A 17,211-nucleotide genomic window follows, 5' to 3' on the forward strand; every position below is an offset into this window, starting at 1 on the left:
CCATATGAAAATCAATTTTCCGATCCTATTTGGCTTTTGAAACTAGGTTTCCTTTCTGATATATTCGAACAATTAAATATTTTGAACAGTAATTTGCAAGGTCGCGACATTAATATAATTACAGCCACAGATAAAATTAAGGGGTTTATAAGAAAAATCGATTTATGCTCAACTTCACTTGGCAAAAAGCAGCTCGATTCATTCCAGTGCGTTCAGGAAATTATAGAAAATGTATGTTACAGTGCTACAAATTTTGAACAAGTTTATGCAGGCATGCAAGTTACTTTGCTTAATTTAAAACAACAGCTCTGTGATTATTTCCTCGAAGAAATTCAAAACAGTTACGACAGTTGCAGATGGATACTGAATCCGTTTTTAGCCGATTCCTTTCAACATGCTGAAATACCAATAAACATGAAAGAACAACTTACTGAAATATCAAGTGATGGAATGTTGAAGCTTCAATTTTTTTCCCAGAACCCGGACGAATTTTGGACCAAAAAGATGCAGGAATACCCTCAGTTGGCGAATGAAGCTGTAAAATGTTTGGTTCCATTTGTAACATCATATTTATGTGAGTTAAGTTTCTCGTCTATGACTGCCATTAAAACAAAAGTGAGAAATCGTCTCGTACTTGAAAACGATATAATTGTGTGTGTCTCAAATACACAGCCTAGATTTGAAAGACTAGTTTCAAAAAAACAGGCGCATGGGTCTCATTAACATTGTAATATTTGACTTTATTTTTTTCTTTTACTTTTAAGGACTTTTAATATTTAGTTTTATGTTTCGTTTGATAATTAATTGTTAATTTTTATTTACGGCTTTATTAAAATAAAAATACATGATTTAACAAAGTAGTGTTTTTGTCTTATTTTGGAAATTTCCGGCGACTCATTGCGACCCCCCAGGGGGTCGCGACCCACACTTTGGGAAACACTGGATTAGACAATTAAACGATCGTGGAGAGCCGTTATTACTTTTGGCGACGTTCCCTTAATTTATTTTTGAGCTTTCCTAGTTCCTGTTACCTAGCATATGTTTTGGACAGAACGCCCTGTATTACGCCTAGCTCTGCAGCTATGTCCATCTGAGAACATTACTTTCTCCACAAGACCAATAATCTTTCCTCGTTGTAAGTTCTATAACTACACATGAGGCATATTTTCGTTTTTGGACGCAAAAGTTAGTTTATTTATTTTCGTTCAACTTGCAACTCAAGCAAATAATCTATACCGTACCGGGCTGTATTATCCGATTGTCTTATATATTTGTTTATTTTCAATAAAAACCTTTAATCTTCGCAACAATAACAAGTTTTTTCAAAAGAAATAAATATTACTTTGAAACACATGGTGATTCCATATAAGTTTGGGTGTGTGTATTTATTACATTGCACACTATAGGTAATCTATCTCCATATTATTTCGGTTTAGATTTGTTCGTACGCACACGTTAAAATTAGCATTATCAGAGCGTTTCAACTTCTAAAGGCCGCGTCTCACCATCAAATAATTTGATCAAACAGTTTGAGCAAACTCCGGAAGTACGTCAAAGTGACGTCACAATTGCAGTTTTTTTGAAATTCTAAAAATCTGTGCTCTCACTATCAGTCTAGTTTGATCAAATTTTTTGTATTGAGTTGTCTAACTTGTTTGTTTCTTAAGGCCCCGTCTCACCATCAAATAATTGACAGTTATTTGATCAAACTTGACAGTTAGTGACACAAACTATACATACTAACTGTCACTTTGTGTCACCAACTGTCAAGTTTGATGAAATAACTGTCAATTATTTGATGGTGAGACGGGGCCTTAACAGTTCTGGATGACGACGTATGCGTAGGAGGCGGAGCTTGTGCTGAGAGCGGATATTAAACGTGTGTAAAAGTGGCTCTTTTAGCACGGCAGTAGAAAAATGTCACTTTAATGTGTATACACGTTTACACCCTACGACAGTGGCAGTGAAAGTGAGGAAGACGGGATTATAGAAAGAAGCTAAAATATATATTTTAAATGTATTTTAATTATTTCTGTAGGTACTTACGTATTTATTAAGGTTTAACATATTTATGCGCTTAAATACATAATTATATAAATGTTTTATACAGAATTATTTTTATTTTGTTCACATAAAGCATAAAGGTATTGTTCGAAAAAAAAATGTTTTAAAACCCCTGACAGCCACAAAATGTCAATAATATTATGTAATTTCTAAGTTATTAATAGTTATCCTATAGAAAAAAGTATATTTGCTTAAAACCTGTGTCTGATCAAATTTGGCATCACTGTTGGTCATAAGAACCTGCACTGTAAAGTCAAGGTGGGAAGCACAATAGAAACATTTATTACGGTCCGCCTTGAGGCGGACTGGGGAACTAGGGTTAAAAGGGTTAAAATTGGTGGAACGTACTTTTAAAAATAAAAAACATATTTTTCTTTGTTTTTCGCTTTTAAGTAGTTTTATACATGGTTTTTCAAAAAAGGTAACAGGTCTTCTAGGATACGTAAAAAACTGAAAAATAATTGGAATTTGCTTAGTACAATTTTTTTTCCATTCTCAAGATACAGGGCGTTGATTATACAAAATTTTACACATTTTTTACGATTTTGCCGAAACTACTGGCAACATTGTATAAAATTTTGAGGGGTTTCAAGAGGTAGTTGTTGTGCATTTTTTGACATACAATTAAGAACTTACTAAGGAAGTAAAACTTCACTTGTAGATAGATGGTATATAAATTTATTAAAAATTTTATCTAACAAGATCCAAATTAGATTGAAGTGGGCATATCACTAGTACAAGAAACACAAACGTTTTCGGACCAATCAGTCCATCATCAGGTTGAAAACCTAAAATAAGCAAACCACTGTATAACAAGCAAAGTTGAAATTTTGACTGTTAGAAAATTACTTTAGATACAAAGTAGTTGGAACTAGCTACATAGTTAGGTCGAAAGACCTTAGTAAAATATGAATTAGGCCATTTCGGCTACAACAATGTCGACAATAAGTCGATGTTACAAGAATATAAAAATGTTTCTAAAGAGACTATAAAGTAGTCTTCATCTTGGCTTCAAACTGACAGACTGAAATATGACATTGAAAGAAAATTGTCCAATTTTCTTTTATTCTTCTTTCGTCCTCGAAGTGAAGTATAATAGATATAAATAATGTTTTAATAATACTTAGCTTACTCCCGAGGAATACAAATCCAAAGACACAAAAATTATATTAAATATATTTACTAAAAACACTAATATATTCTTTTCACGCCTTTTTTTGCACTGATATAGTTATACAAAACTTGAAAGATTTAGCAACTAACGCCATACTGTCTGTGTGCGCATGCACGAAGAATAATAAAAATTCACTCCCCATCGCGCCTAAAGAAGTATAACTTCAATAATCACTATATGCGCCAGTCGCAAACCTAGTGCTTAATTTTTTTTAACAAAATCTGAAAGAAAATCCAAAATTTTTACTTTTTGCGACAATATTTTCCCGTGAACTCGAAAGACATTACAAAATAAATTATAGAAGGTAAAAACATGTTGAACATACAGTCCCTGCTCAATTTATTAGACTCACCCGAGAAATATCAGTTTTTTTTTAATTTCAAGCACCTTAAAGTATCTTCAAAGTCATATACGAAACTGCTAAATGGGTTAAATAACAATTGCTTAATAATCATGCTACATAATTAAGCTAAAAATGGTAAATTTTTTTATTGAATAATGAAAACTTGACAGATGGCAATAGAATGGAATAAAAGGGCGCAATGACTCGATTTTTTCAACTTTAGTTTTTTAGTTAAATTAGTGATTGGTGTTCAATTTTTGTAAAATTTGCAGTGGTGAGTGTTAATATTGTTTTAATAGGTATGGATCCCGCTTATGAAAAAAAAGTTGATTAATAGCAAGCTGAAAATTTGTTAGTAGCTTAAGGGTGTCTAGTCGAACAAACTTTGATATATGGGAGCACTGGAACAGGGGCAGTTTTAATTGTGGAACAGGTTAAAAATTTGGAACGGTCAGTCCACGAAAACGGCACATGTATTTTGTTCGACAGAACAGACTTAAACTCTCCGAACAGAGATTAAACTCTCATGCAAAAATCAGACTGCTATTTATCACCAAATGGGCATTTTAATGAGTGGAACATGTAGAATATGTCAACTGACAGGTGATAAATAGCAGTCTGATTTTTGCATGAGAGTTTGATCTCTGTTCGGAGAGTTTAAGTCTATTGTGTCGGACAAAATAAATGTGCCGTTTTCGTGGTCTGACCGTTCCAAATTTTTAACCTGTTCCACAATTAAAACTGCCCCTGTTCCAGTGTTCCCAAATATCAAAGTTTATCCGACTAGACACCCTTAAGCTATTAACAAATTTTCAGCTTGGTATTAATCAACTTTTTTTTCATACGCGGGATCCAGACCTATAATGTTGTTCTATGTGAACGTTAGTTTTTAATTTTTTTAAGATATTAATAGAACTATGTTAATTTCTAAAAGATGAATATTTTCGATTGGAATTTTTTCATATGGGTGATTGTAAAAATCTTTTTGTTGAGTAAATCTCATCTGTTGCTGCTATTTTAGAAAATATCGCATGTTGTCAAAAAGAAATAGCAAAAAATGCGGTGTATCTTAATCTTTAGTTCGAAGGTTGAGGCAAAAACCTAAAGGGAAACAGTATGTTACATCGATTTGGAGAGGTTGGTATGGCAGAAAGATTTCAGTCACTCCGAGAGGGCAATGATTTTTATTGAATTTGGCTGTAAAACACAAAATATCTACCCATAGCGATATAAGGAATAAATTGGAAGAAGCAGAGTGTTCAGTATCGGAGTCCACTGTACGCCGAAATTTGTACAGTATGGGATTCAAATGGCATAGGCCAGTTCAGAAACCAAAACCATCACCACAAATGCTCTAGAACCGCTAAGTTTCGGCAAATTTGCATACATATTATATGGCTATAAAATATTAATGCAAATTTGTCCAAACTAAGCCTTTTTGAGCATTTGTGGTGATAGTTGGTTGTCTAGTTGGTTCCTTAACTGGCCTATCACATTTGAATCCCATGCTGTACAAATTTCGGCGTACAGTGGTCTCCGATACTGAACACTCAGATTCTTCCAATTCATTCCGTATATCGCTATGAGTGACTCTTCTGTATTTTACAGCCAAATTCGTTAAAAATCGTTGCCCTCTGGGAGTCACTGAAATCTTTCTGCCATATCAACCCCTCCAAATCGATGTAACATGATGTTTCCCTTTAGGTTTTTGACTCAATATTCGAACTAAAGATTAAGATACACCGCTTTTTTTTTTGCTATTTCTTTTTGACAACATGCGATATTTTCTAAAAGAGCAGTAACAGAAAAGATTTGCTCAACAAAAAGATTTTGAATTCAGAATTGATTTTGAAAAGACATTTGAAGAATAAGATATGAAAAATTAGTCCAAATTGTAAAGACAAAAAAAAAGAGAAAAGGGACTCAAGAATAATAACAAACCTTTACCGGAATCAAAGAGCACACATTGTAATAGATAAGGAACCCGGTTCAAAAATTAGAAATAAGCATTACTATCTGAGAGTGAAAGAATAATAATTAACAAAAGAACTATTAACAACATAAAATATGCAGATGACACTGTGATGATGTCAAGGTCTACTGAACAGCTCCAATTACTACTAAATAAGATAAGCAGTTTCTGTGAAAAATATGTACTAAAAATGAATATAAAAGAGACTAAATATATGATAATAACAAAGAAAACAAACCTACACACAAACATACAGTTGGGAGATGTATCATTAGAAAGTGTTGATAGATAAAATTATCTGGGAACCTGGATTTCACAAACTAATGATAGATCAAACAACAGACATAAGAGCCAGTCTAAAAATAGCAAGAAATGCGTTCGTAAAAATGAAAACAATTCCTGCAATAACGATCTTAGATTAAAACGTAGAGTCGAGAGAGAGATATGGATTTGAAAGCTGGACACTGAAAAAAGAACACATAAATAAGCTAGTCATTTGAAATGTGGTGTTATAGAAGAATGCATAAAATAGTTTGGAGACAGAAGAAAACGAACATGGAAGTATTGGGAGAAATGGGCAAATACTTAATATGAAACAATAAACACAATAAAAATAAGAAAGTCACAATATCTTGTACATGTAATGTGGGAATAGCGATATGGAAAGCTAAGATTGATAATACAGGGAAATATAAGAGGCGGAAAGATTATAGGAAGGAGAGTGTCATAGTTGAAAAATTTAAGGTACTAATTTAAATGTAATTAGTTCAATGGAACTCTTCAAAGCAGCAGTAGAAAAAGTAAAGATAGTCATGATGATATCCAACTTCTGAGGATATACCTTCTTCTTTTTGTATAGACATGACTTTGTATGTTTTTTCAATGTGCCTCTAGCAAGTTGTCGTTCCATCGTTTTCGTGGTCTTCCCACTGATCGTCTTCCTATTGGGGAACCGGTCTCTCGCTGTCCTGACTATCCTATTTGTTGTCATTCGGCTTATGTGGTCATTCCATTCTATTCTTCTGTTTCTTACCCAGTTATTAATGTTATACACCTTGCATCTCCGTCGTATATCTGTTCTTCTAGCTCTGTCCCATAGAGTCTTACCATCGATTTTTCGAAGGGGTGCCTCTTTGTGCCGGGTCGTGTTTCTGCCGCGTATGTCATTATTGGTCTGATGACTGTTTTGTAAATTCTGCCTTTCATTTCTTTTCCGATATGTTTATTTCTCCATATTGTGTCATTCAGGTAACCTGCGGCTCTATTTGCTCTATTCAGTTGATCTTCCACTTCTGTTTCGAGACTTCCGTAGCTAGATAGTGTGATGACTAGGTATTTAAACTTAATCACTTGCTCTATTATCTGACCTTCCAGCTTCCAATTTACATCTTATTGGATCTGCTGTTATAACCAGGCATTTTGTCTTTTGTGAGGAAATTAACATGTTAAATTTTCTGGCGATTATGTTGAATTGGTGCAGCAAACTTTGGAAATCATCTTCACTTTGAGAGATTAGTATTGCATCGTCCGCATAGCAGATTATTTTAAGTTGTTTTTCTCCCATTTGGTATCCTTTTTTAGTCCTTACTATTTTTATTATTTCGTCCATGATCAGGTTGAACAATAAAGGACTCAAGGAATCCCCCTGTCTTGAATTTTTTATAACTTAACGTTGGAAACAACGAGACTATCTATTACTTTAATTATTATTACTAAGCTGAAGTTTCTTTTCTTCAGTTGAAATTGAGGTAAGTTTTTTTATGTTTTTCGTAGCCTCTGCCTCTATTAGCTGTATTTACGTATCTGCCATCTAAAATAAATTATATTTATAATATATTATATCGATGGTTAAGAGCGCAGATATAGTATGTCCAAATATCTTAATTGTTGAGGAGAACGTTTTGAAGTTTTCGCGTTACTTTTTGTTTGATACTGCTGATATACCGATATATCATAATGTTTGGGTAATAAGTTCGGGTATCATTATTAGCTTAATGTAGATATTTTTTAAAATTTTATTTATTATTTTGTTAAAAAATATTTTTTTTAAATGCGTATGGACATACAAGATAAGGGTTGTTACTGCATGTCCGGACAAACAATATTTACAGCCATGATAAGTTTGATCGCGTGAGCACTAATATTGTATGTCCCAAAACATACTATGTTTGTGCACTTCCAAACGGACATAAAATATCTGTGCAAGTCGGTTTTTAGTAGAAATGGGAAATACTATATTTTGGCAAAGCGGTTTAACCCATTTACAATCATTCTGGACTTACAGTAATTATGCAGAACATTCATATGACCCTACTGAATATTCTTATATTATCTTAAAATCAGCAAAAAGTGGACATACTATATCTGCGCTCTTAACCATCGATATGTAAATAAGTTTTAGATTTTATTGTAAAATTGTTACTGTAACATCTTTTTATCTCTTTTAATAGCAAATATTAATTCTGTTCACACAGCAAGGGTTTATAACAATTTCTTTTATTTGTTTCAGAGCTGATAGAAAAAACTGAGCATCGGAAATCGGAACACAATCGGAATATGAAGCTAGCGGGTTTAATGTAAGATCCAATAAATAATTTTAGACGATAGATTGTATTTTAATTGAGTGATTAATGAATAGTTATATAAAATGGTATTGTATTTTTATTCACATTGTTTTATTCAAATTGTGGCTAGTATCTCAAAACAAACCTTAAGCAAGTTTGAAAAAACAAACCTTCAGCAAGTTTGTTATATCAAGTTTGAAAAAACAAACTTCATGCAAGTTTGTCACACTCCAACTAGCAAGTTTGATTTAATCTTGCTGCAAGTTTGCAAAGTTGCCATGGCAAACCTGCAGCAAGCTTTCATGTTTGATGTATCAAACTTATTGCAAATTTGAAACAAGTTTATATTGTTATCTGAGATGTGGTTATAAATGGATTTAGTAGTTCAAACAGTAATATTATGTTGCCTTCGAAGAAGATGAATGACGCAACAAGTAAAACTATTTTGGGTTTATCCCATGTACAGCCGGTTCCTAAAAAAACTGATACGACTCTTGGTAAGATTTGATCATGTTGAGCAGTGTATTTGATTGATCTGACATTATATTTATTATGACATACAAATAATAAAATAAACAAACAACAAACAACTGATTACATATTACGTTAATTCATAAATTGTACTAATTATTAAGGTCTAAATGTTTATATTATTTTAAATCTATCTAAACTTTTATATTAACTATCTAACTGATAGTTTTTACATCAAATAGATCACATAATTATTGTAAACGTGGATTATACAACAAAACAAATTAATATTCAATTCAGCCCTGTAACTTATTAAAATAAATATTATAGAAGTTTTCAGGGACTTTCAGCCCTCGGTAATAATGTAGTCTTTCATTCTGAGTTTAAATTTTTCAAAAATATTTATTAGTTTTCTCAGGATTCGAAGAAAATGAATACAATTAAAATACATTGAGAATTTTGACATGCGTCACAATTTTGCATTAACTCAATGTAAAATTCTAAACTGTTAAATTCCAGCTTCCCTAATTATTTGACATCAAAAGACATTAGAAACTATTTGTAGAGGATTGAAATCTGTATTGAAAACAACTGTTAAAATTGGTCTACGTAATTAAACATATTCCAAAATTTTGTAAAAATGTAATACATTTCAGTTTTCAGCCCAAACTTAGGCCACACACAATGCAATAATGTTCACATTTTTGAACTGTCAATATTTTTATTTTATCATCTATTGTTTAAAAAAAAACCCAGTTGATAAGATACTCTCAGTTGCGGAGAAAGTATTAATAATAAAGATTAATAATAAAGTCTAATAACCGTGGAACAGAATAAGCTATCTGACAAATTTTAAGATTTGGCAGTGACATTGACAGTATGTAAATATTAAGTATTTATCCTTCAAAATACACTGCTCAATTTTCTACAAAATACGCTTCAAGAGTCGTATCAGTTTTTTTTGGAACCAGGTGTACATATTGGGACCGTGCAAGTTCGGAAAAGCGACACCTGGTTTCATAGCTCAGCAACATTTTTACCACTTTTAATTATATTGGCCAATTATATTAGTCCTGGTTGCTGGATAATTGTCAAGGCCATAGCCCAAAAAAATTATAAGAAGAAAAATTAATATTGAGATTATGTTATTAAAAGGTAAACAATTGTATGTAGTAAATAAAATTAATTATTAAAATGCAGTACTACAAGCAAAATACAATTAATTAAATTTACTTTTATATAATAATTGCATATCATATCAATATTGTGGAGCAACATATCATTTTTCTTCTTCAATGACAGTAGGTATGAAATATACGTCAATTTGACACTTTGAATTGACAATATGAATTATTTAAGAAAGTTGCAAGATTTCTCCGCTATTCGCGCACGATCGTTTCTCGTATCCCCTCCAAGTACTTGCACACAGCGAATATTAGAAGACCCGTTTTTGGTTCATTCAGTCATATATTATGTTTCCTGCTTTACTAGATGATCCTAATACGTTTTACAACTCTTTTCTAATGAGCATCGCTTCATTTTTTCATTTAAGTAATGCCATATTTAGAATATCCATTTTTATGTGAACACTGTGCAGTGACTGAACAAGATTTATGTAAAAATTGGACCTGTCGAATCAATAAGAGTCTTTGACTCGACACAAATCGACTCGACTGGATGTGATTGGGTCAGTGTGAAACAATACAAAAACGTGTTTGATTTACTTAAGTATTACCGCAGCAGGACAAATCTTCGAGCATCTGACAGGATTTATTAGAGGTAACTTAACTGGACTCGCTTGGTGCGAAATGAGCCTAAGGTTTCACCACTTATGTATTTTAAGCTTTCTAATGGGATTTTATGCAGAGTGTATTCTCAAGTGAGTCTTCAAATGACCTCTTCGTGTAAACTGCTTAAAACAAATTTCACACTTATAAGGTTTTTCCCCAGTGTGCAATCTCAAATGTTTTTTCACATTACTTGCTTCACTAAATTGCTTAAAACAAATTTCACACTTGTAAGGTTTTTCTCCAGTGTGCGATCTCAAATGTATTTTCAAAGTACTTGGTCTAGCAAACTGCTTAAAACAAATTTCACACATGTAAGGCTTTTCTCCAGTGTGAACTCTCAAATGTCTCTTTAAATCTGGAGCATGAGCAAACTGTTTAAAACAAATTTCACACGCATAAGGCTTTTCTCCAGTGTGCACTCTCGAGTGTGATTTCAAATGCATTTTCTGAGAAAACTGCTTCAAACAAATGTCACACTTGTAAGGCTTTCCGCTAGAGTGCCTTTTTATATGACGATTCAAATATCGTGTGTAGTTAAATTGCTTAAAACAAATTTTACATCTATATGTAGAATTCTTTACTGTTGTTTCTTCAGTTGTTGCATCTGGTTGTTCTGGAGGGCCTGCATGTTCAGTTTTCACGACTTGCAATTTGTTCTGAGAAAACCCTAAAATAAAAAAGAGTATGTGTACTTTGTACGCACGTAAGAAGTTATACTTCTATTATTATAATATATTTTAAACACTATAATTGTATTTTTATTTAACCCTCCGGTGCCAACACTGCTATACCTCAATATTTACCAATATTCCTTCCTACACACCACTATCTATTTAGATATCGCCGCTTCGCAAGAACGTAGGCTTGAGTCAAAATTTGACGAAATTGACTTATTAATGCAGATCTACTAAAAATAAAATATCTACCGCCTGAATAAAGACCTATGTCGTTAATAATAATAGTCGCTAAAAGATGGCACCAAGTGTCATTGCGACCGTGCAAGTTCGGAAAAGCGACACCTATTTCTACGCTCTGCACTTTTATTCGCACTTTTAATTATATTGGCCAATCATATGGTCCTGGTTACTGGATAATTGTCAAGGCCATAGACCAAAAAAAATAATAAGAAGAAAAAATAAGATTCAGGTTATGTTATTTAAACGTAAACAATTGTATGTAGTAAATAAAATTAGTTATTAAAATGCAGTACTGCAAGCAAAATACAATTAATTAAATTTACCTTTATATAATAATTGCAAATCATATCCATATTGTGGAGTAATATATAATTTTTCTTCTTAAATGACAATAGGTATGAAATGCACGTCAATTTGACAATTTCAATTGACAATATGAATTATTTAAGAAAGTTGCAATATTTCTCCGCTATTCGCGCACGATCGTTTCGCGTATCCCTTTCAAGTACTTGCACACCGCGAATATTTGTTTGGCGCGAAAGTAGTTAAATACTTAACATTTTTGTATGAATACAGACGTGAGTTGTTACGCCGCAGAATATGAAGCAAATTGTTATGTTCACTTCTCGACAAGAACGACCGTTCTTATATTTACGATCAATTTTTGTGAAAATTCTCTCTAAAATAAAGACCATTTTTGTAGTTAGGTCAGCGTTTTAACAAAGTTGAAGTAAATGTTTCTCAGGAAAAAAGACTCAACTCTAATAGGGGTAACAAAATGATAAAATTTAACCACCTTAACACTTTATAAATTTATCTAGTTATCACAGTTTGTATTTAGATATACAGTATAGCCCGAAATAAACTGTACTGAAACTGAAACATAGGTTTCTCTTTCTGCACGCTGTCATACCCAATTTAACTTGTATAGACCTGCCACGTAATTCTTAACAAGTTACAAGACTTGCCAAATAATTCTTACTTGGCAGGTCTATACAAGCTAATTTGGGTATGGCAGCGTGCAGAAAGAGAAACCTATGTTTCAGTTTCAGTGGCTATATCTACTGTATTTCTAACAAAATGGTATAGGTAATATCTTTACAGTAACAACTTATTCGAAGTTATGCCCATGATCATATCTATAAAATTTTTAAATGCCTCTCCTCTAAAATTGTTCTTTTGACTTATGCCTACGTTCTTGCGAAGCGGCGGTATGGGCTAGTGACTGGGTGCATTCAGCAGATTCAATAGATGACTAATCGCTTAGTGATTTTCTGCTGAATGCCACATAGATTGTCGATTAGTTATCATTCGATGACTTATCGGTTTTGAAATATGATTACTTAGCAAATTGAAATAAGATTGACGTATGACGTGTGTCTACCACGTATATTTTAAGTTATGAATTGAAGGCAAGGAAGGCTGGAAGGCATATAAATCACGCTGATAAATATCTGAGCTGCTGTGTTGGATTATTCCTATGTACCTATTAGGTTTACCTATGTCGCAAGAAATTCAAGAATTTGAAACTATGTATTAATTAAATGGGGTTATTTATAAATTACCATTTCATAATAATTTTCATTTCTGTTCTTGGGGTGTCTTTCACGTATTTGCATCATTTTGAAAAATGTGACAGTTGTCATAACCTATTTCGTATGTACATGAAAGCAATGAAAGTATACCATTCAGAAGAATCGTTAGCGATTACACATCGCTAAGTAATCGATTAGTTATCACAGTTTTCTGCTGAATGCAGCCACTATCTTTAAAATACTACCTGCGGCTATTGCATTTTCTGAAGTGTTGCATCAGTTTGATATTGAGCGTGGAAGAGAGAGTTGTTCATTATTTTTTTTTGCAAAAATCAAAGTGAGATAAAACTTCAATGAAATGTGTGTCTATAAGAATAATTCAATTATTTTGTATTTAGATATTTTACTTTTGGGATGTTACTAGCACACTGGCATACCAGTAACTAGCAAGTAGCAAGCACCAGCTACTGACCCCAAACTAGAAGTGTGTATGTTAACTGGCATGCTAGCTAATCGCAAGGAATTTGATTTTTCTGGCTAGTAGCGTGCTGTGAGATGCAAGGCGAATGCGTGTGTGTGTCACTGGTATGTGTGAACGCACGCTACCGCTATGGACATGCCAGTAGCTAGCAGAGATTTTTAAACTTGTTAATTTAATATATATTTGTATAACAAGGGAGGAAAGTGCTACTTTTCCTCCCGAGAATGAAGTTTACTGCCCGACGCGTAGCGGAGGGCAGTAATCATTCAAGGGAGGAAAAGGCACTTTACTCCCATGTTATACATATGGTTTTTCCGGTACACGACAATTAGACCGAAAGCAGTAGACCGAACGCATTAGACCGAAAAGCACTTTACCGAAACCTCACTAGACCGAACAGCATTAGACCGAAATGGTAAATAAATTTAAAAAGTTTGCAGTAAATTATGCTAAGAATTTGTATATCTGTCTTTTTGTTTATTATATTTTTTTTTGTATTATTTTATATATAGACTGTGTTAATTGTTACTCTGTACTCTGTGCAGTCTGATATGAAATAATTTTCATCCGTTAAAAAAATTAGTGAAGGTAAAAATAAATTAAGGGTAGAGTGACGTTAACACCATTTTAACTATTTTATAATAACCATCCAAATAACATTTAGTTGTAATTACATTAGTCTTATCTCTTTTACTGCGACAAGTAAAAAGAACTGCTTTTCGGTCTTCTGCTGTTCGGTCTAGTGAGGTTTCGGTAAAGTGCTTTTCGGTCTACTGCTTTCGGTCTAATGATTTCGGTCTCTTTACAGTAAACCGGTTTTTCCACCTTCCTCAAATAACAAGTAATTGTTTCATTTTTACTTTATTTATGTAACTAACCAACAAAATTTATTAGAACTAAAACTAACAAGTAGTTACAATATAACTGTAAACTGTCAAATATAAGTCAAATTATTAATGTAAACATTGCGAAATCAGAATAACAATTTACTGTTTTTACCATTCTGCAAAACACATAGTGTTTTTAAATAAACGTTAAAATGTATAGATACTTACGTAATAGAAAATAGGTATTGTACAGGGCGTCAATAAGTTATATTTCATGAATGGAATACCATGACGTCACTCTTACTTTTCCTCCCTAGGGAGGAAAAGTACAACTTTGCTCCCTACAATCAGGTCCAAAAAAGTATACTTTCGGTAGAGGTAGGTGGAAAAAAATGTTTCGTTGGGGGGGGGGGGGGGGGCGAAAAAACCCTAATTTCACATGGAAGCCGCTCGATTGTTTACTAGCACTGGCATGTGTAAAAGTCTACCCTACTTTTTCGCCTTGCCAGTAAAGGCCTGCTAATTACTCGCAAATGTGTTTTGTGCATGCCAGCTACTGGTATGCTAGCTACTTTTCTAATTTACAGGCATGTGTGTAGTCGGCTTAAAGAATAAACAGACAAATAGACCAGGGCGCATCTGTAACAATATTAGTACATTTGGACGTTGAGAGGTGACTCAAATTTTTTTGTAGAAATTGCTTGAAATTAACTCAAATAATAATATTTGAGTTATCCTTCCTCTCAAAAAGGTCCGGAACATTGTTTAAATAATCAAAATGTCAAAAAATTAAGGAAAAATTCGATTTTATCTTTGTTTTTGGATTATAACTTTAAAAGTATTCATTTCCGAGAAAAGTTGTACTGACATAAAAGTTGCGAAATGAAATTTCCTACAATATAGAATTGGTTAGAAATTTAAAAAATAATCACCCTTGTTGCAAAATAGCAATAATTGAGAAAAAAACATACAAAAACAAGTATTCGCATTTTACGTTTTTTAACCATTTATGCTACACTTAGGACCTTCATATTTCACCAAGAAAAACTTTATGATACAGTAAAGCAATACTGTAAATTTAATTAAGATCGGTTCAATAAATTTTGCAATCCAGCTTTCGCAAAAAACACTAATTTTTTCAAAATGTTACAGGACTGAAAATAAAACAGATAGAAAGTTGAAATTTTTTTTGCGTATAGAGGTGTACTGTACCTTTCATTTGATATTTGCAAAATTAAAATAGATGAACTACCACGGTGTCAGAATTTTTTTAAAATAAACATTAATTATTGGTGCTACGCGCAGGACAGCGGATAGTTTGCTCTGATTGGGCATTTCAATTACCTTTGATAATGATTGATACATTTTAATTTTTATTACATTTCGATATAAATAAATAAATTTGTTTATTGCAAAATAAAAACACATACTCCATCCTTTGAAATAACACTTTTTTTTGGCAAAAACTTTCTTTGTTCATATATTTTAACTTAGAGAATAAAAGCTTATTATTTTTAAACATATGCAATTGTTTAAACAATATTTCACAAACAATAATAAAATTAATTTGATTTTTGTGGAATTAAAATATTAAAATACAACAAAATATAGAGTAAGAAAATAATATATTAGATAAAGATTGGAAGAAATTTTGGTGGAAATCAAGTTGTGTGAATCGAACACTGCTGTCCTGCGCGTAGCACCAAAAATTAATGTTAATTTAAAAAATTTCCTGACGCCGTGATAATTCATCGATTTTAATTTTGTAAATTGCAAATGAAAGGTACAGTACACTTCTATAAGCAAAAAAAATCACCTTGCTATCTGCTTTATTTTCAGCCCTGCAACATTTTAAAAAAATGAATTTTTTTCGCGAAAGCTGGAATGCAAGCAAGCAAGCAAGCATAGTGATTTAACCCAGCCTGAGAGACTTGCTCACCCCTAGAGAATGACATTCGGGTGATACAATTCATTGAGGCGAGGAGGATTAACTCCCGTAAGCAGGAATCACTCCACCCCGCCTCAATGCTCCAGACCATCCACTTACCCCCCGATAGCACTCTGATGCGCTATAGGGGCTCTCAATCAGCAAAGTGCTTATCATATGGGAGTCTTGGGTACACGGACTCCCATATGAAATCCTACCCCGATCAATGCAGGCCAGCGTGAGGCGCTCTATTCCCGCTATCTCTAGTGACTTATCTTCGATCTGTTTTGCTTGCTCGGGCGCCGAGTCCCCGCTCTGGGCTATGTCCAGTTCGGCGACTCGGCGCTCGAGGATGTGGGCCCCTCATGCCCTTTTTTGGGTTTTGTTACTAATATTTTTTTTTTGTGGCTTTCGCCTATTGTTAATATTTTATTGATTTGTTTAGTGGCTGAAGCCGTTTTGAAGTTTTTTGTATATTTTTTTTTGAGGGATGTCTGAAAATTATAAAAATCAACATTAATAAATATAATGAGATGCCAAAGGTGAGCAAGTTGTCTTCTTTTGATAGAGCTACGATTATCTAGCCTTTATTATATATTTAATAATATTTGTTGTTTGGGTCTCCTATGTTTCCATCTATGGTACACATCATACCTTAATATCTCTTGCAAGATCCGGTTTGGGTGGTCTTCTAGCTCAGCAAATTTTGTTCTGGCTTTTTCCTCCATAATATCCAGTACTCTTATTTGTTTTAGGTCTCTAAATAAGAACCGTTCGGCGACGTATCTGGGCACGTTTGCAGCTTCTCTGAGGCAGTTGTTGTGTGCCGCTTGTATCTTCTTTTTGTTACTTTGACTTATGTGACCCCATGCAAGAGATGCGTATGTAATTATTGGCAGTATAATGCTATTTATCAGTCTTAATTTTGTTTTCATAGCTAATTTGCTTCTTCTTCCTGTGAGTCCTCTTATTGCCGATCTGGCCGCTGCTGTTTTCTGGACTGTTGCGTTGACATGTGATGTGAATGTAAGACCTTGGTCCATTGTGATTCCTAAATATTTAACTTCGTTTTGCCATTCGATGGGTCTGTCTTGCAATGTTAGCTGTTCTTCTGGGTTATCTCTTCTCTTTTTGAAGATAACCGCT

The 17,211-nt window shown here is 33.2% G+C and overlaps 1 protein-coding gene across 2 annotated transcripts in view; it reads right to left on the reverse strand.

The window, feature by feature from the left end:
* Nucleotides 1-17,211, reverse strand: part of LOC114328678 (zinc finger protein 239-like) — a 91,976-nt gene that overhangs the window by 8,948 nt on the left and 65,817 nt on the right. The window contains exon 2 of one of the 2 annotated variants that reach the window (XM_050654924.1): nucleotides 5,334-11,045. The exons of the other annotated variant lie outside the window; for it this stretch is intronic. Coding sequence (XP_050510881.1) covers nucleotides 10,447-11,045 — 599 coding nt within the window. The 3' untranslated portion in view covers nucleotides 5,334-10,446. Of the gene's footprint in view, nucleotides 1-5,333; nucleotides 11,046-17,211 lie in introns of those variants that run through there. 2 annotated transcript variants of the gene reach the window in all.

Source organism: Diabrotica virgifera, chromosome 6, assembly GCF_917563875.1.
Source record: "Diabrotica virgifera virgifera chromosome 6, PGI_DIABVI_V3a".
Classification (NCBI taxonomy): Eukaryota; Metazoa; Arthropoda; class Insecta; order Coleoptera; family Chrysomelidae; genus Diabrotica; species Diabrotica virgifera.